Below are 21,162 nucleotides of genomic sequence, written 5' to 3'. Positions count from 1 at the left end.
TGCGATAGACCTCCAGGCAGGAGCTGCGCTCCCACGGAGCCATGTGTATCCTCTGTCTCAGGACGAGAAGAGAGCTATGGAGACTTACATAGACGAATCTCTGAGACAGGGATACATACGGCCCTCCACTTCCCCTGCATCCTCGAGTTTCTTTTTTGTGAAGAAAAAGGATGGTGGGTTACGCCCGTGCATTGATTACCGTGGTCTCAATCAGATCACGGTGAAGTACAGTTATCCACTCCCGCTGATTGCGACCATGACGGAGTCATTGCACGGGGTGCGTTTCTTCACTAAATTAGATCTCAGGAGCGCGTACAACTTGGTGCGCATTAGGGAGGGCGATGAATGGAAGACAGCCTTTAGTACCACCTCGGGCCATTACGAGTATCTTGTCATGCCATACGGGTTGATGAACGCTCCTTCAGTTTTCCAATCTTTCGTGGATGAGATCTTCAGGGACATGCAGGGGCAGGGGGTGGTCGTGTACATAGATGACATTCTCGTGTACTCGCCTACCCGAGTCGAGCATGTGGCCCTGGTGCGCCGAGTGTTGCGGAGGCTGTAGGAGCACGACCTGTATGTCAAGGCAGAGAAGTGTCTGTTTTTCCAGGAGTCGGTCTCCTTTTTGGGTTATCAGTTGTCTGCGTCAGGGGTGAAGATGGAGGTAGACCGGGTGTCAGCCGTGCGTAATTGGCAAACGCCAACCACTGTGAAGGAGGTGCAGCAGTTTTTGGGGTTTGCGAATTACTACCGGAGGTTTATCCGGGGTTTTGGACAGGTGGCAGCTCCCATAACGTCTCTTTTGAAGGGGGGTCCGGTGCGTCTGCAGTGGTCAGCCGAGGCGGACAGGGCGTTTGGGAGGTTGAAGGACCTGTTTACCTCGGCCCCGGTGCTGGCGCATCCGGATCCCTCTTTACCATTCCAGGTAGAGGTGGACGCGTCAGAGGCCGGTATAGGAGCCGTGCTTTCGCAACGGTCCGGCGCGCCACCTAAACTCCGCCCCTGTGCTTTTTATTCCAAGAAGCTCAGTCCGGCGGAGCGAAACTATGACGTAGGGGACAGGGAGCTGTTAGCCGTGGTACAGGCCCTAAAGGTGTGGAGGCACTGGCTTGAGGGGGCTCAACACCCTTTCCTCATTTTGACGGACCACCGTAACCTGGAGTACATCCGGGCAGCGAGGAGACTGAACCCTCGCCAGGCGAGGTGGAATATGTTTTTGACCCGGTTCACATTTAAGATCACGTACATCCCTGGGTCACAGAACGGTAAGGCAGACGCACTGTCTCGGCGGTATGACACGGAGGAGAGGTCCGTGGAGCCCACTCCCATACTGCCGGAGTCTTGTCTGGTGGCACCGGTAGTGTGGGAGGTCGATGCTGAACTCGAGCGGGCGTTACGCACCGACCCTAGTCCACCTCAATGCCCGGAGGGTCGGAAGTACGTTCCGCTCGAGGTTCGGGATCGATTGATCTATTGGGCTCACACGTCACCCTCCTCTGGACACCCTGGTATCGGCCGGACAGTGCACTGTCTGAGTACCAAGTACTGGTGGCCCACGTTGGCGAGGGATGTGAGGGTTTATGTTTCCTCCTGCTCGGTGTGCGCCCAGTGTAAGGCGCCTAGACATCTGCCTAGGGGTAAGTTACTACCCCTGCCCGTTCCACAACGACCATGGTCTCACCTCTCGGTGGATTTCCTCACTGACCTTCCTCCTTCACAGGGGAATACCACTATACTGGTCGTTGTGGACCGGTTTTCTAAGGCCTGTCGTTTGCTCCCTATGCCGGGCCTTCCTACTGCCCTGCAAACTGCCGAGGCACTATTCACCCATGTGTTCCGGCACTACGGGGTACCCGAGGATATTGTGTCTGATCGAGGTCCCCAATTTACCTCCAGAGTCTGGAGAGCTTTTATGAGCGGTTGGGGGTCTCGGTGAGCCTCACCTCGGGTTACCACCCGGAGAGTAATGGGCAGGTGGAACGTGTGAACCAGGATGTGGGTAGGTTTCTTAGAACATACTGCCAGGACCGGCCGGAGGAGTGGGCAAGGTACGTTCCCTGGGCCGAAATGGCCCAGAATTTCCTACGCCATTCCTCCACTAACCTAACCCCTTTCCAATGTGTGTTAGGTTACCAGCCGGTTCTGGCACCTTGGCAGCAGAGCCAGATCGAGGCTCCTGCGGTGGATGAGTGGGTGCGGCGCTCGGAGGAGACATGGAACGCTGCACACGTCCACCTGCAGCGGGCCCTCCGTCGTCATAAGGCGAGCGCCGATCTCCACCGCAGTGAGGGACCGGTGTACGCACCTGGTGATCGAATCTGGCTCTCTACCAGAAACCTGCCCCTCCGCCTGCCCTGTCGGAAACTGGGTCGGCGGTTTGTAGGGCCATTTAAAGTCCTGAGAAGATTGAACGAGGTGTGTTACAAATTACAACTACCTGTTGAGTATAAAAGTATTAACCCCTCGTTCCATGTGTCTCTTCTCAGGCCGGTGGTAGCTGGCCCACTCCAAGAAAGTGAGATCAGGGAGACTCCTCCGCCCCCATTGGACATCGAGGGGGCACCGGCGTACTCCGTGCGGTCCATCTTGGATTCGAGACGTCGGATGGGGGGTCTCCAATATCTAGTGGAGTGGGAGGGGTACGGCCCGGAGGAACGGTGCTGGGTGCCGAGGAGAGACATTTTGGACCCGTCTCTCCTGACGGAATTCCATCGTGGGCACCCGTCGCGCCCTGCTCCGCGTCCTCCTGGTCGTCCCCGAGGCCGGAGTCGGCGCACGTCTGGAGCCGCGCGTCAAGGGGGGGGTACTGTCACGGTTTCGGCCGAGGCTGCCTCTCTTCCTTGCTCGGGCAGGCTTCGGCGTTCGTCGTCTCCGGAATACTAGCTGCCACGGTTGTATGTTTCTATGTTCGTTTGCTTTTGTCTGATTGTTGTTACACCTGTTATCGTTTATTGTAATTAGTGTCCTATAAGTTCTCGTTGTGTTTGTCTAGTGTTGTGTGTGATTGTTTTCACTGTCGTGCGTTTTGCTGGACGTATTTACTGTTTGCTCGGTTGAGCTGTTCTCCATTGTGTTTTGGAGTGTTTTGTCGCACCTGTGTAGTGCGCCCGTTTTGTTTTCGCCTGCGTGCGGAGTTTCGCCTTCGGGCTAGTTTGTGCGTTTCTCTTGTGGATATTTCACTAAAGTCTTTGGACTGTACTTCTGCGTCCTGCGCCTGATTCCACCACCACACCCACCTACAGCATCATTGACAGGCAGGAGCTACTCTTCCTGGGGTCCAGCAAAATTAAGGCAGTCATACAATTTTAAAAGCATTACAATACATTCACAGGTTTCACAACACACTGTTATTGACATACATGCTATATTTCCCCCTTTGAGTTGTATTTTCAGTGTCTATATAGCCCATTGGCATCAGCTACTATTGCTACTTCATAGAGAAGAACAGATACTTGGGGAAAGTAGAGTATAGATTGTATTGGGGGAAGGGGGAAAAGGATATTGTCTCAACTTACGATAAGCTGGTCTTAGGCATCACTGTATGTATCCTAATGCGCTCACTGTTTTTTCCTACTTCGACCTCTTCTCAGAGCAGGGTGCTCTCCTCCTTCACCTGGAAAGGTTTATTGTAGCTTGATTAGGGCTTCATCGGCGCTTGTGAATTCTATCCTTTGCATTCCTTTGCATTCCCTTCCATACCAACAGCACTGCCGGGAAGCGGAGCTGAGACTTGATCCCCTTTTCCTCCAGTGACTGTCTGATTGGAATGTATTCCTTGTGTCTCTCTCCTCAGCCTAGCAGACAGGTCCTGTACAAATCGAATGGACTGGCTGTGGATTTTGATCTCCTTTCCCCCCTGTGCCCTCAGAATGTTTATTTTGGTCTGATAATTCCACCGTTTGAAGATTACTATGCATGGGTACAGTATTTAGCGTTCTTCTGTTTCACGCCGATCCTATGGCATCATTCCAGCTCTTCTGGTGATATATCCATGTCAAGTTCCTCTGATATTAGTTTGACCATGTAGCTGGAAAAGTCTCCTGTTTCCTCATCTTCCGGTAAGGACAATATTCTCATGTTGTTTCGTCTCATTCTGTTTTCTTGCGGGTCCAATTAATCTTCTAAAGTTTGCAACTTTGTTTCCAAAAGGCACATTTTGTTGTCTTATTTGTTCATGCGCATGCCTTGTTTGTGCGTGTCTGACACGATAGCCTCTACTTTCTTTTCGAGCTAATCTACTTTTCGAGCTAATCTACTTTTAAAAGATTGTAGTAGTTTGTTTGTTTGGGTGTGCATTGAGAGCATTTTAGCTATGTTTTCCTGGATAGCCTTTAACTGTTCATTACTCTTGTTTGCGTCTCCAAGTTGCTCCTTGTCTTTTCCTTTGGGGGAAGCCATGGCTTGTTGGATTCTTGTCACTGCGCCGTTTTACCAACTGATTGATTCGCAGTTGGACATAACTGATTTCTCACACTCTCCCAGTTGCTTGGGGATATGTTGATTTATCGATTTTAGAGGCTTGATTTAAACTTTGTTATCTGGTTTCTACATATAACCACAGTTTTGTCAGAACAAAACGGAGCTACGCACACCCCATGCGTCCTTTCGGTACGCACATGCACCTCCGCAGCCCCTGCACCTCCGCAGCCCCACCATAAATGGATTCTACAGACCCTACTGAGTATTCCCTACAATACTTTTACTGCGGCACCTAGAATAGTTTTTGCTCTATAAGCCCATATGTAATGCCCATATGTAATGCATTGTGGCCAATTTAATGGGCGGAGTAAAAGGCCAGCAACACTCCGTATTATTCAGAGCCCTGTGAAATGACACCATACATAGATTCTACAGACCTTACTGAGTACTCCCCACCCCACATCGGCACAAATAATAGTTTTTCCTGTGCAGTGCTATATTTGTACCATGTAGTGTCAAGGCACCCCATTTTAAGCTGTTTGACCACAGTAGAAGTCCAGCAACACTTCCTATGACCTAGCTTTTTGTTCAAACTCATCTGATTTGTATTCTAGGGACTCTAGTGAGTAGACTGGACCATGGTTTTATAGGCACACAATCAACAGTTTTTCCTGTACAGTGCAATTTGTTTGTGCAATACAACAAAAATACAGTAAGACTTTTTTAAAACATTACATTTCAAAATTGCATCCTTGAACAATAGCACCTGTAAAATAACAAGTATCATACAATCAATATAAGGATATTTTTAAAAATTTGAATTGTATACATATATAGATTTTTACCAATTGGCTATAATTATGTTCTTGACATTCATTTACTTAAGCTCCAACCATTTCTCAATGTGCTCCACCTTAAAATATTATTTATCTTATTTAAAGTATAGTCTTTATTTTAGATTTCCCCCCCATGTAGTTATACGTTTAATTTGTTACATAATTGTAACATTATACACTATGCAAAGCTGCAAGAAAATACTATTTTCGTATCATACAGACTTTTATTTTGAAGGCAAAATCCGACAACCGGAAGTCTTCATGTGGATAGCATCTGGCTGGTGTTGCTGCCATGACGCTAATCACGTGCATAGTGTTTTCCGCTTGAACTTCGAACTCTGCTACCTTTTTAAAGCTCCTTTGCTAAAGTCAAAACTACACTGGTTGGGATATTGGTTGGGCCTGTATGACAAAGTGAAAAGAAGCCTGTGTTAAAAACTCCACTGCAAATCATCCTTTCTATGCAAAGCTATTAAGTAATACTGCAAGACAACACAGAAAATTAATATACTTTTTGGGCTTGATTAAAAACTACAGGTTTGGGTCAAATCCAATGCAACCCAACACAGAGTGAACCCTTCTTTATTTTCAAGCATTGTGGTGGTAGCATCATGTTATGGGTATGCTTGTTACTGGCAGGGACTGGGGAGTTTGTCAGGATACAAAAAATATGAAAGTTAGAGGAAAGCTCGCCTCAGTCTTCTGAAAACCTAACCCTGTGATAGAGTTGTATTTTTCAGCGGGACAATTACACAAATGTTAATGCCAAAGACACACCAGAAAGACTTTCCAAGAGGCGTTGAGTGTTCCTGAGTAGTCCAGTCTCAGTCTTTACTTTTGCTTGAATATCAGAGACAAATGGTTTGAATATTGTTGTCCATCAATGATTCCCAACCATTTTTACTGAGTTTGAGCAATTTTGACAAAAACATTGGATATATGTTGCACTAAGAGTTGTTTAAAGTTGTTAGCATATTTTTATTTATTTTATTTTTTCATAGTATTCAAAATGATTCACAGCTGTAATGGCTGCCAAAGGTGCTTCCACCAAGTATTAACTCTGGGGTGTCAAGACATTTCGTTTTTTTAAATTATTATGACTAATTCAGAAAATGTCCCATAATTTTCTTTCACCTGTTTTGTGCAGAGATAGGCCTACTGAAGGGGAAAGGTATGTATTCTCAGATTAATGTGTATTCAAAAAATAATTATTATTCCTAGATTTTGATGTGAAATGGTGAGAATTGCTGTATCACTTTCACCTCTCCATTCCATAATGAATTTATTAACATGCATTTTCCCACAGTAATCTTTTTTGTTGTTGTTGGCAGAACTGATGAGCTTTTCCTAATTTCAAATTACACGTTTCCTGCTGAATGATAAAAAAAATAAAAAAAATAAAGTGTGGTCCTCTGTAGCTCAATTGGTAGAGCATGGCGCTTGTAACGCCAGGGTAGTGGGTTCGATCCCCGGGACCACCCATACGTAAAAATGTATGCACACATGACTGTAAGTCGCTTTGGATAAAAGCGTCTGCTAAATGGCATATTATTATTATATTATAATGTAAGAGTATTTTTGCACAAATTATATTAACTGGCCAACAAGATCCTTTGTTTGTTTATTCGATAAAGTAACGTAAGTCATGGTTTCTTCTGACAATTAGCATTCATGGCTGAGGAAGGTTGTTGTACACTTTCTATTGGAAAAGAATAGTGATTTACAGGAATAAGGTCCATGGTTTGAATCATAAGTGAAATGTATTCAGAAATCTATAACTTAGAACTATGCTGTTCACTACAAATTACTTATCAATCCATAATCATACAGATAGGAGTGCATTCGTAGCTGTGAGAAGGATGCCTATGTAAGTAGTAATGGCAGTGTTTCTAGTCACACTCTACATCAATATATATATAACTAGTACACAGTAATAACTGCAGTATCAACATTGTACTTACATTAACCAAAGAATTTGTATTTTTTTATCCATTCAGGAACTGCTATGTTAGGAACTGCAACGCCTTTGACCGTTATAAACATGTTGGCTGGAGTTGTCCTTCTAGCTAACAAGCAATTTACTTTGTTTTTATTTTACCTTTATTTAACTAGGCAAGTCAGTTAAGAACAAATTCTTATTTACAATGACGGCCTACAGCGGCCAAACCCGGACGACGCTGGGCCAATTATGCGCCGCCCTATGGGACTCCCAATCACTGCCGGTTGTGATACAGCCTGGAATCGAACCAGGGGGTCTGTAGTGACGCCTCAAGCACTGAGATGCAGTGCCTTAGACCACTGCGCCATAGTAGCGTCTGAACGGTTTGGCCTCTCACGAACACAATGGTGTTCTCCGTTTTGCTCTATGACCCCCACAAGCGTCAAGAGACTGAAGTCAATATCGCCGATATGCCAACTTCTGTCTGTGGTGTCCGAACAGTTTGGGCTACACACTAATATGACTACTCAATGGAAAGGTGAGACTCATGCCAGTATCGATTTACAAAATGAATGGAACTATACAGTGCCTTCAGAAAGTATTCATACTGCTTGAGTTATTCCACATTTTGTTGTGTTACTCCCTGAATTCCAAATGGATGAAATCAATTTTTTTCTCACCCATCTACACACAATACCCCATAATAACAAAGTGAAAACATGTTTTTTAAAATGTTTGCTAATTTTTGGAAAATTAAATACAGAAATATCTTGTTTACATAAGTATTCACCCCCCTGAGTCAATACATGTCAGAATCACCTTTGGCAGCGATTACAGCTGGGAGTCTTTCTGGGTAAGTCTCTAAGAGCTTTGTACACCTGGATTGTACAATATTTGCTCATTATTCTTAATTAATTCTTCAAGCTCTGTCAAATTGGTTGTTGATCATTGCGGGACAACAATTTTCAAGTCTTGCCATACATTTTCAATCAGATTTAAGTCAAAACTGTAACTCGGTCCCTCAGGAACATTCACTGTCATCTTGGTAAGCAACTCCAGTGTAGATTTGGCCTTGTGTTAGGTTATTTTCCTGCTGAAAGGTGAATTCATCTCCCAGTGTCTGGTGGAAAGCACACTGAACCAGATTTTCTTCTAGGATTTTGCCTGTGCTCCCCAGTCCTTAACGATTACAAATACCCATAACATGATGCAGCCACCACTATGCTTTAAAAAAATATGGAGAGTGGTAGTCAGTAATGTGTTGTATTGGATTTGCCCCAAACATAACACTTTGTATTCAGGACAAAAGTTAATTACTTTGCCACATTCTTTAAGTATTACTTTATTGCCTTGTTGCAAACAGGATGCATGTTTTGGAATATGTTTTATTCTGTAAAGGCTTCCTTCTTTTCACTCTGTCAGTTAGGTTAATATTGTGGAGTAACTACAATTTTGTTGATCCATCCTCAGTTTTCTCCTATCACAGCCATAAAACTCTGTAACTGTTTTAAATTCACCATTGGCCTCATGGTGAAATCGCTGAATGCTTTCCTTCTTCTCCGGCAACTGAGTTAGGAAGGACGCCTGTATCTTTGTAGTGATTGGGTGTATTGATATATCATCCAAAGTGTAATGAATAACTTCACCATGCGCAAAGGGATATTCAATGTCTGCTTAAATTATTTTTTACCCATCTACCAATAGGTGCCCTTCTTTGCGAAACATTGGAAAACATCCCTGGTCTTTGTGGTTGAATGTGTTTGAAATTCACTGCTCGACTGAGGGACCTTACAGATAATTGTATGTGTGGGGTACAGAGATTTGGTAGTCATTCAAAAACCATGTTAAACACAATTATTGCACTCAGAGTGAGTCCTTGCAACTTATTATGTGACTTGGTAAGCACATTTTTACTCCTGAACTTATTTAAGCTTGCCATAACAGAATGGTTCAATACTTATTGCCTGAAGACATTTTACCTTTTCATTTTTAATACATTTATAAAAATTTCGAAAAACATAATTCCACTTTGACATCATGGGGTATTGTGTGTAGGCCAGTCACACAAAAAAATCACAATTTAATCAATTTTAAATTGAAGCTGTAAGACAATAAAGTCAAGGGGTGTGAATACTTTCTGAAGGCACTAGATACGGATCATAACACATTTATTCATGTGACTTACAGTTTATAAAATGTGTCTAATTCAAGTTTCCCTTTAAGTCATCTGCAATTGATGATTTACGCCACTATTGCCTTTTTGCTATGTTTCCGTCCCTTTCTGGCTCAAGACTACCCACTTTTCAATTAACACGGGAGCATCAAAGTAGTGTTAAGTGGCTTTTCCAACAGTCTTGAAGGAGTTCCCACATATGCTGAGCACTTGTTGGCTGCTTTTCCTTCACTCTACGGTCCGACTCATCCCAAACCATCTCAATTTGGTTGAGGTCGGGGGATTGTGGATGCAGCACTCCATCACTCTCCTTCTTGGTAAAATAGCCCTTACACAGCCTGGAGGTGTGTTGGGTCATTGTCCTGTTGAAAAACAAATGATAGTTCCACTAAGCCCAAACCAGATGGGATGACGTATCGCTGCAGAATGTTGTGATAGCCATGCTGGTTAAGTGTGCCTTGAATTCTAAATAAATCACAGACAGTGGCACCAGAAAAGCACCCCCACACCATAACACCTCCTCCTCCATGCTTTACGGTGGGAAAAACACATGTGGAGATCATCCGTTCACCCACACCGCGTCTCACAAAGACACGGCGGTTGGAACCAAAAATCTAAAATTTGGACTCCAGACCAAAGGACAAATGTCCACCTGTCTAATGTCCATTGCTCGTGTTTCTTGGCCCAAGCAAGTCTCTTCTTATTATTGGTGTCTTTTAGTAGTGGTTTCTTTGCAGCAATTCGACCATGAAGGCCTGATTCACACAGTGAACAGTTGATGTTGAGATGTGTCTGTTACTTGAACTCTGTGAAGCATTTATTTGGGCTGCAATTTATGAGGCTGGTAACTCTAATGAGCTTATCCTCTGCAGCAGAGGTAACTCTGGTTCTTCCATTCCTGTGGCGGTCCTCATGAAAGCCAGTTTCATCATAGCGCTTGATGGCTTTTGCAACTGCACTTTCTGTATTGACTGACCATGTCTTAAAGTAATGATGGACTGTCGTTTCTCTTTGCTTATTTGAGCCGTTCTTGCCATAATATGGACTTGGTCTTTTACCAAATAGGGCTATCTTCTGTATACCCCCCTACCTTGTCACAACACAACTGATTGGCTCAAACGCATTAAGAAGGAAATAAATTCCACAAATTAACTTTTAACAAGGCATACCTGTTAATTGAAATGCATTCCAGGTGACTACCTCATGAAGCTGGTTGAGAGAATGCCAAGAGTGTGCAAAGCGGTCATCAAGGCAAAGGGTGGCTATTTGAAGAATCCCAAATATATATATATATTTTTTTGTTTACAACTTTTTCGGTTACTACATGATTCCAAATGTGTTATTTCATAGTTTTGATGTCTTTACTATTATTCTACAATATAGCAAATAGTAAAAATAAAGAAAAACCCTTGAATGAGTAGGTGTTCTAAATCTTTTGACCTGTAGTGTAGATATATTTTTTTATACTATTTTGATATTGACTACTGCATTGTTGGGAAGGGCTTGCAAGTTAAGCATTTCACTGTAGTTGTGCATTTGACAAATAATACAAGTTTATAGAAATGTGTGGCTTGTTCTGAGGAGAATTCACACACACACACACACACACACACACACACACACACACACACAAACACACACTCAGAAATCACAAGGTGTTACATTTTCACACTTTAATAATATTCTTGAGAACATTTACATACAACTACATTTTGCTTATATGTTTCACTTCAGAGAAATAACTAACAACTCACACAAGTGTGTAAGATTATCTTTCTAATGTGAAGAAACGGTTGAGTAGTTTAAAGAAGACACAGTTCAGTGGATTTGTCACTGTAAGGCAATCACATACTGCCATGATTTGACATGATAGCGAACAGAATGCATAATAAATCATGACTATTGTCAATCAATAAATGGCTTTTGTTTAAACTCCTGATTATATGCTATATGTTCATATTCTATGGTGTAAAATGCATATATTTGTCTTGACAGTCATAGCATATATTTAGAAAAAGGCAGGCTCTATGATCGAGAATCTCTCTGATGAGTTTTAAATGGTTATTACACGTCGTCAATCTTGTTTTTAGCACAGGGGTTTATTATTGTCATATTGAATTGAATCATTATCGTCAAGTGTTGCACAATATTAAATATATTTTTACGCAGGATGTACCTCCTACCCTTGTCAATCATCGCAAACACAAGCTTGGTCTGATAACTTGTATTATTTTGTTTGGATAGTCTCAGTCGGTATTAGATAGAACGCAGAGGCCCCGCCTGCCTGTTGGGAAAACAACCTAGGTTACCCATTGGCACAGCAAAAACTTGACCTTTCTCTTGTTGTCTGCTTGTTTTAGTCAATTACAAAACTACATTTAAGAAAAGTACAACATGTCTAAAGATTAGTTTTTAACATTGCCTGCTCCCGAGCATTCTCACTACTTAGAAGAACGTAATATTGTAGGGATTCCTTCATGCCCCTTTTCATTATGGTGCTAGCAGCCAAGTGAGAGAGTGAGTGCTAGCTAGCTACTGACCGGAACATTAAGCTAGCCAAGACCAATAACACAAACAAATTGACTATACAGCTACAAGTTGTTTGTGAAGTTGTTAGTGAAATGTCTTACATGTGATTAAATGTTTTCCACACACATAGCTACGTGTAGCCTACTTTGACACCGGGTCCCCACATTTCCCACTCTCCCACGCCGAACAGCCTGAAGCCACAGGGCTCTTCTCGCAGGCTCTATTTCCCTACATGGGAGCATTGCGAACCGTAGGTCGGGATTTTTGACCTGGTTACAGCTTTTCAGCATGTTTTGTTATTTCTGTATAACAAAACATCTACGACGAAGTTGGCTCTTTTACAATGAGGTTCAATAGGAAAGAATGTTTGTTATAGGGTGAATGCACCAATTTGTAAGTCGCTCTGGATAAGAGCGTCTGCTAAATGACGTAAATGTAAATGTAAATGTTTTCCCCAATTTGTGGGCGTGGTCGAGGGGAATTCCTTATGACGTGAATATTGACTCTGAGTATTGAGCTCAGGTAGCCCTTCAACTTTACTCACGAAGGCGAACACTACCTTCAAACAAATTACACAGTAACTATGGCAACTTGCATCTGCATATCCCCCCCTAAACATTTTTGGGTGAATTTTCTTAGTTACCCCTTCTCTTTGCGATCGACAGACCAATGTCCAATGAAAGAGATCTTACATTCTGTTTGTATGGAGTTTAAAGCTGTCACTACTAAGTGATTATGTCCCAAGTGCCTAGTTGCATTGTTAAATAATAAGGTGCAAATACAAATAAAATGTGGAGCAACACTTTGCTTGAAGTGTAGAGAGCTATAACACTTTAAAGGGATGTTCCACTCAACATATAAGGTTGTATGTTAGATTTGAGAGGAATATCCCTTTAAGAAAAGTGTTACTGAACATCCGTTAAAAGTTGAAAGATTACCATGCATAATATTGTGAGACCTATTGCATGTCGTAAAAGGTGAAGTCCCTCACCTATATAATGGCTTCATGAACAATATACAAAATTAGAAAAAGGAAAGAAATTATACAAAATATAATGTATACTATTATCTGTCATCCCATCGTTGCATGTTCCAGTTAACTACATGGTTTGTTACCCAACTTGTGCTTCAGTAACAACCAATACGCACAAACAGTATGGGTTTGAACGATTGGTTCCATTGTTAGCACAGATGATTGTCATTGTTGTCGTAGGTCTGGTCGAATTAAGCTGTACTGTAGATTAATGGGTGATGGAGTTGAATGGGCCCAATCGGCCGGTGTATGAATCTTGAAACAAAAATATAGTATTTTTGGCAGCAAATCAGAAACACCACCACATTCCATTCCATTCCTACCCATAACTTTACTTTTCTAATTATTACAGGTTGATGTGAAAATCGTTAAATAAAAGTCACAATCTCACCACACCAACACTGACACAGCCCCCTGACAACCCCACATCTCCAATCTCCATATAGCATCATGCTTGCTGACCCCCCCCCTTCCTCTCGCTCTCGAACATATCGATCATGTAATGCAGGAGTAATCATTATTAGTACAACTGGAAAAAGAAGAATGCAACACCATATTGTTTCTCCCAACCCCCACAGTCTCTGCACCCCTAACCTCCCCACCCACCACCCCCCAAACAGGGCCCCTCTCTCAGTCTCCACGTGCCCTCTACCCTCTAACCCCTACAAGACCTGCACCACATCCTCCTGAACCCCCTGCTCTAATCAGTGGCGGCCCAGGAGTTTGGAAAAGAAGCCACCGGAAGAAGACAAGGATTTTTTGGGCTCTTTGGCCGCCACTGCCGCGCTCGCCCCAAGGCCCAGCTCCCCTTCCAGCTGCTCCAGCTCGGACTGGTCCAGCAGCTCAAATTCCTCCACATCGCTGTCCGATGACGACTCCTCGGCCAGGTCCAGGGGCAGCAGTGTCGTGGGGTTGGGGAACAGCAGGGACCTGGGGTGGGGGTGGGGGTCTGTGGGTATGGTGGTGCCGATGGCGGCCTCCAGCCTCTCCTGAATGATGGCGGTGGCGGCGGCGGCAATGACGTCGCCCGCCATCTTGTGGACGAACTCCAGGGCCTGAGTGGAGGGGTCCCACTGGAGGGGGGGCGCGGACGCCCCCTTGGCTCTGCTGTGTTGGGGCTGGGGTTGGGGAGGGGGGGTGGGTAGGCCGATGCTCAGGTCGTCATCGTCCTCCCCATTGGTGCCATTTTCCAAGGAGGGGAATTCCGGGAGGCCCGCTGTGAATAGTTCTTCTCTGTCTAGGTCTGCAGGAAAATAAAAACAACTGCCATGTGAATTACAGTTACTTTGTATTATAGGGTGACATTTTGAGTTGACAAAAACGAACACACAATTGAAAATACTTGGCACTTCACTTGATTCTAAATGTTTGGAATATTACATATGTACTCACGCTGGAATACACACACACACACACACACACACAGTAACACTCACCATCTGAGTTCTCAGTCTGGGGCGTATGTCCCTCAGACAGGTTAAATGTTCCGTTGTCTGTCCACGTCACATCAGAGGCCTCTGTGTCCGATATAGACATCTCCTTACAAACTGTGGAGTCCAACTGTTGCAAGTAACAATAACATTATTAGGGCCCTACTTTTTTTCTGGGTCATGTTCGGTAGGAAAAACATGTTTTGAAACAGAAATGTACTACCTGAACGGTCAAATAAGAACACATACAGTATGTACTTTTTCCTTTGTACAACATTTGCTACGGTGTGCCCTACTGAACCTGGCCTGGAAAAACTGTAGTCCCTTTTCCTTGTCAGGTCAGAGTCAGGTGACGAGGTCATAACTAGGGACCAGAGTTTTTTTGTGGCCAGATCACCTGGGTCATGTTCAGTACGGCACCCCATAGCCAAATGTTTTGCAAAGAAACATGGAAATCTGTGTTCTTATTGGACATGTTCAGGTAGAACTTTCCCGTTTCCAGAATGGTTCCTCCCTTCTGAACACGACCCAGGTCAGGACAATCTCAGGTCAGGAATAATAAATAGCTGTGTGCATCATCTTAGAGAGACCAAAGAGCTATAGAGCCAACAATATTGACAACTGTAGCTCAGTTGGTAGAGCATGGCGCTTGCAACGTCAGGGTTGTGGGTTCGTTTCCCACGGGGGGCCAGTATGAAAATGTATGCACTCACTAACTGTAAGTCGCTCTGGATAAGAGCGTCTGCTAAATGACTAAAAATATATATATAATAAAAAAATTATAATAATTAACTAACCCCACTCTTGCGAAACCCAGATATGGATCATGAGCATTGCATTTCAATGACTGTCAACAAATGTATATTTACATACAGTGCTATGAAAAAGTATTTGCCCCCTTTCTAATTTTCTCTACTTTTGCATATTTGTGATACTGAATGTTATCAGATCTTCAACCAAAACCTAATATTAGATAAAGGGAACATAAGTGAACAAATAACACAACAATGGCATATTTATTTCATAAACAAAGTTATGCAACACCCAATTCCCCTGTGTGAAAAAGTAATTGACCCCTTACACTCAATAACTGGTTGTGCCACCTTTAGCTGCAATGACTCCAACCAAATGCTTCCTGTAATTGTTGATCAGTCTCTCACGTCGCTGTGGAGGAATTTTGGCCCACTCTTCCATGAAGCACTGCTTTAACTCAGTGACGTGTGGGTTTTCAAGCATGAACTGCTCGTTTCAAGTCCTGCCACAACATCTCAATTGGGATTAGGTCTGGACTTTGACTAGGCCCTTCCAAAACTTCCAATTTGTTGCTTTTTAGCAATTTTCATGTAGACTTGATTGTGTGTTTTGGATCATTGTCTTGCTGCATGACCCAGCTGCGCTTCAGCTTCAGCTCACAGACGGATGGTCTGACATTCTCCTGTATAATTCTCTGATACAGAACAGAATTCATGGTTCCTTCTATTAAGGCAAGTCGTCCAGGTCCTGAGGCAGCAAAGCATCCCCAAACCATCACACCACCACCACCATGCTTGACCTTTGGTATGATGTTCTTACTGTGGAATGCAGAGTTTGGTTTTCGCCAGGCATAATGGAACCCATCTCGTCCAAAAAGTTGACTCAAGTTTGCCAAAAAGCACCTGGATGATCATCAAGACTCTTGGAAGAACGTTCTATGGACAGATGATTCAAAAGTATAACTTTTTGGACGACATGGTTCCAGTAATGCCTGGTGAAAACCAAACTCTGCATTCCACAGTAAGAACATCATACCAAAGGTCAAGCATGGTGTTGGTGGTGTGTAAACTTTGTTTATGAAATAAATATGTAATTGTGTTATTTGTTCACTTATGTTCCCTTTATCTAATATTAGGTTTTGGTTGAAGATCTGGTAACATTCAGTATCACAAATATGCAAAAGTAGAGAAAATTTGAAAGGGGGCAAATACTTTTTCATAGCACTGTAGATTACAGCAAAGGATGAACCAACCCTGGGGAAAAGAGAGGACAGATCGGCTTCAATACTCTCCCGGTCAGCTTGTGCCTGAAGGAGTCTCTTTTCTGAAACACAGAATAAAACATCTGTGGATCTGTTGTTATTGTGCGTGCGTGTGTGTTTGTGTGTGCGATCTTGGAGTGGTTAGTTACCATGATTCTCTCTGATTTTCTGAAGGAATCTTTCCAGTCCGAAGCCCAGTTTATGCAGAACTGGCTTCATCCACAACCCAAAGTCATGCGCTGACATCAGTGGCCACAGGAAGATGCCCAGCACTAATAAGACACCAAAAAGGGGAAGGGGGGGGCAAGAACATGGGGGAGACATAGTTAACAGATGGAGGAGCTGGGGCTGTTACGGTGATCGGATTACCGCCACACCGGCGGTCACGAGTATGACGGCAGTCAAATTCCACATGACCGTTTAGTCACTGTAATTAGGGTTCTCCCAGCTCTGATGCTGCTGATGGTCATTAGTAGCCTACCAAACTTGCTAACTGCCTGGTACTCAGCACTCTATTGTCCCTCTAATCACTCTGACATCAATGCAAATGTATTCGAAAATCTAAACAAACACTTCATGAGAGCCCATGAGCTCATGTTGAGCAACATTTCTATAGGTTATGCAATTGCGTGAGAAAACAGAGTGATGGCCTCTATTAAAAAGAGGAGCACTATATTTATTTCTCAACTTTCCTAATATTAAGCACATTTCTTTTCTTTACAATAGGAGTATAGCCTACCTGGCTGGCATGAAAATGAAACACGTCCTCCAGTCGCTATTTAAGTGCATAGATTACGTATTTTTTTCCCCTGCCCCTATTCCGACAGGTGCATGATAATGGTCCATTCTAAATCAAAACTAATTTCACACATATATTATTTAGTATATGTAAAGACAAGATTAAATCAAGGATAGTCTGATGGGTGACAATATTAGCCTATCACTTGTGAATGATATATTATCACTTGTGAATGAGGCCCAGCTTGTGTGCAGTAAGGCAAGAAACTCATGTCTGTTTTAGCGATTTTTTCTAATCATAGTCGCACACCTCATGTAGCGTATCCCACAGGCCTATATGTTTTGATAAGGTTTGTATCACAACTAGTGGCCAATATCACTGGATGAAGCAAAGATGCTGCATGTCAAATGTTAACCACCATAGTTCAGCTCAGAATTGGAGGAGGACAATGCATTGAATGTCAACTTCTTCCTAAAGCTGGGTTCACGAGTTGTAACATTCCGCTATAAAGACATTTCATAATCTCAACTGTACCAAAGTGATGATACATCAGTTTGAATCAACACATTCTCCAGAATATTATTTTGTGCTTTGCATATTGGCTAGTTGTCCAAAGATATGGTAGGATGATCGCAACAACTTACCTAAAACATATAAGATGAGAACACCTGGAATGTAGCGTCCTAAAACAGCCAAAAAGGTGCACAAACTGCAGACCAGCAAGCAAAACTAAGATTGGGAAGAAGGAAAGAGAGCAACATTTATTAGGTTGCAACCAGGGCCAGCTCTAGCTTTTTGGGGGCCCTAAGCGAGATTTGGTTGGCACCCCCACCTCATGGCAAAACATTTTAGTGGCCCCCCTCTTGACGGTGGAGAGAAAGATGTACGTTTCAAAGTTCATTTCCTGCAATTCTATACATTTTTCCATGGGGCGTAGAGAACATGATACAGTTTTAAAGCATGTTTTCTGCAATTCCACACATTTCGCCATGGGGAGGAGAGAAAACTTCGCAATTTTATTACACATTTCATGCAATTCTACTCATTTTGCCATGGGACAGAGATAACAAATTTGCACTTTTACAGCTAATTTCCTGCAATTCTACACATTTTGTAATGATTTATGCCATGTTAATATGATATCTGAGTGAGAATGACTAAAAAAATCAATGTGGGCCTCCTGGAGGTTGGGGCCCTTGTGCACGTGCCCTGCGTGCCAGATCGGTATTCGGCCATGATTACTACAAGTTTAGATAGCTCGCTAAAAATTGTTAGCCGACATGGCTAATTGAGTGACTGTCAGTGAGTGACATAACAAGAGAAAAACATTGGTGCAAGGAAGAGGAGAGAAGGGACTCAAGTTTTATAATTGATTTAGAACTTGACATACAATGCATCAATCGGGCTGCATCTAAGATAATTCAGGTAAATTGATTGTATCAATCATACTTTTCAGTTTGGATTAAAGGCAAATACTGAATATCCAGTCATATAAAATAATGCATCAGGCATTCCAAATCACATTTGCCTCACCTTGCCTGGATTCTCCTGCTTGAAGGAGGAGGACTCCTGCAGAAAGAGCTTGAAGCTCGTCCAGGAGTCTGTGACCTGTAGCCCAGCTCCAGATCTGCTGTCCTGGTCCGTATCAATGATCTCCCAGCTAGAGTCAGAGAGAAATATAATTATCCATCACTGGTGACCACAAGCACAGCCTCTTTCCTCCTGCTAGTAAGGTTGTAAAACCATCATGTGACTTCCCTGGTTAAATAAAGGATGAGTAAAATAACATTAAAAAAAACGAAATCTGGTATCAGGAGTTGTAGCATGTCAATACTTATATTATATATGTTGTTGGCACAGTCATAGAAATGCATCAAACAAACATCACAGAAGTTGAGTCAGTAGTATGTGAGTCATACAGTGGGGAAAAAAAGTATTTAGTCAGCCACCAATTGTGCAAGTTCTCCCACTTAAAAAGATGAGAGAGGCCTGTAATTTTCATCATAGGTACACGTCAACTATGACAGACAAATTAAGAAAAAAAAATCCAGAAAATCACACTGTAGGATTTTTTATGAATTTATTTGCAGATTATGGTGGAAAATAAGTATTTGGTCACCTACAAACAAGCAAGATTTCTGGCTCTCACAGACCTGTAACTTCTTCTTTAAGAGGCTCCTCTGTCCTCCACTCGTTACCTGTATTAATAGCACCTGTTTGAACTTGTTATCAGTATAAAAGACACCTGTCCACAACCTCAAACAGTCACACTCCAAACTCCACTATGGCCAAGACCAAAGAGCTGTCAAAGGACACCAGAAACAAAATTGTAGACCTGCACCAGGCTGGGAAGACTGAATCTGCAATAGGTGAGCAGCTTGGTTTGAAGAAATCAACTCTGGGAGCAATTATTAGGAAATGGAAGACATACAAGTCCACTGATAATCTCCCTCGATCTGGGGCTCCACGCAAGATCTCACCCCGTGGGGTCAAAATGATCACAAGAACGGTGAGCAAAAATCCCAGAACCACACAGGGGGACCTAGTGAATGACCTGCAGAGAGCTGGGACCAAAGTAACAAAGCCTACCATCAGTAACACACTACGCCGCCAGGGACTCAAATCCTGCAGTTCCAGACGTGTCCCCCTGCTTAAGCCAGTACATGTCCAGGCCCGTCTGAAGTTTGCTAGAGTGCATTTGGATGATCCAGAAGAGGATTGGGAGAATGTCATATGGTCAGATGAAACCAAAATAGAACTTTTTGGTAAAAACTCAACTCGTCGTGTTTGGAGGACAAAGAATGCTGATTGCATCCAAAGAACACCATACCTACTGTGAAGCATGGGAGTGGAAACATCATGCTTTTGGGCTGTTTTTCTGCAAAGGGACCAGGACGACTGATCCGTGTAAAGGAAAGAATGAATGGGGCCATGTATCGTGAGATTTTGAGTGAAAACCTCCTTCCATCAGCAAGGGCATTGAAGATGAAACGTGGCTGGGTCTTTCAGCATGACAATGATCCCAAACACACCGCCCGGGCAACGAAGGAGTGGCTTCGTAAGAAGCATTTCAAGGTCCTGGAGTGGCCTAGCCAGTCTCCAGATCTCAACCCCATAGAAAATCTTTGAGGGAGTTGAAAGTCCGTGTTGCCCAGCGACAGCCCCAAAACATCACTGCTCTAGAGGAGATCTGCATGGAGGAATGGGCCAAAATAGTGTGTGAAAACCTTGTGAAGACTTACAGAAAACGTTTGACCTGTGTCATTGCCAACAAAGGGTATATAACAAAGTATTGAGAAACTTTTGTTATTGACCAAATACTTATTTTCCACCATAATTTGCAAATAAAATCATAAAAAATCCTACAATGTGATTTTCTGGATTTTTTTTTCTCATTTTGTCTGTCATAGTTGACGTGTACCTATGATGAAAATTAAAGGCCTCTCTCATCTTTTTAAGTGGGAGAACTTGCACAATTGGTGGCTGACTAAATCCTTTTTTCCCCCACTGTATGAGCCATTTCCAATGAAACAGCTGTAAAGGGAAGGCCAGTATGAAAACATGTATGCACTCACTAACTGTAAGTCGCTCTGGATAAGAGCGTCTGCTAAATGACTAAAATGTAAATGTTAGCACCCCAACATATCACACTCCATTCGGGCTATCTGTAGATCATTACATGCTCTGGTATATACTCTAAGGTATGGGCGGCAAGTAACCTAGCAGTTAAGAGAGTTGGTCCAGTAAAGAAAAAGTCACTGGTTCAAATCCCCGAGCTGACAACGTGGGGGAAAAAACTGTTGATGGGCCATTGAGCAAGGCACTTAGCCCTAATTGCTACTGTAAGTCGCTTTGGATAAGAACATCTGCTAAATGACTAACATGTAGATGTCATCAGAGGCGACTTTATAGGCCCTTCAGTCACATGCTTTACTGCTACAACATGCCAGGATATGGAGCTGGGGGCCTTGGGATCTGTCAGAATGTAACTGGTGGACAGCACTGACTCGCAGAGACAGACAGACAGGAACTAGGGTATCCCCCAACATA

The 21,162-nt window shown here is 43.2% G+C and overlaps 1 protein-coding gene across 2 annotated transcripts in view; it reads right to left on the bottom strand.

Moving 5' to 3' along the window:
- Nucleotides 1-12,344: 12,344 nt before the first annotated feature.
- retreg1 (reticulophagy regulator 1) overlaps nt 12,345-21,162 on the bottom strand; it is a 75,481-nt gene continuing 66,663 nt past the window's right edge. For both annotated transcript variants that reach the window (XM_041841466.2, XM_045206068.1), the window contains 6 exons: nt 18,646-18,772; nt 17,757-17,841; nt 16,523-16,645; nt 16,365-16,435; nt 14,366-14,489; nt 12,345-14,172 (listed from right to left, as the gene is read on the bottom strand). In XM_041841466.2, the coding sequence (XP_041697400.2) occupies nt 13,634-14,172; nt 14,366-14,489; nt 16,365-16,435; nt 16,523-16,645; nt 17,757-17,841; nt 18,646-18,772 (1,069 nt within the window). In that variant the 3' untranslated portion in view covers nt 12,345-13,633. The remainder of the gene's footprint in view (nt 14,173-14,365; nt 14,490-16,364; nt 16,436-16,522; nt 16,646-17,756; nt 17,842-18,645; nt 18,773-21,162) is intronic.

This window comes from Coregonus clupeaformis, chromosome 21, assembly GCF_020615455.1.
Source record: "Coregonus clupeaformis isolate EN_2021a chromosome 21, ASM2061545v1, whole genome shotgun sequence".
NCBI classification, from domain to species: domain Eukaryota; kingdom Metazoa; phylum Chordata; class Actinopteri; order Salmoniformes; family Salmonidae; genus Coregonus; species Coregonus clupeaformis.
The sequence above is the reverse complement of the archived record's forward strand: the minus strand, read 5'-3'. Positions and strand labels throughout refer to the sequence as shown.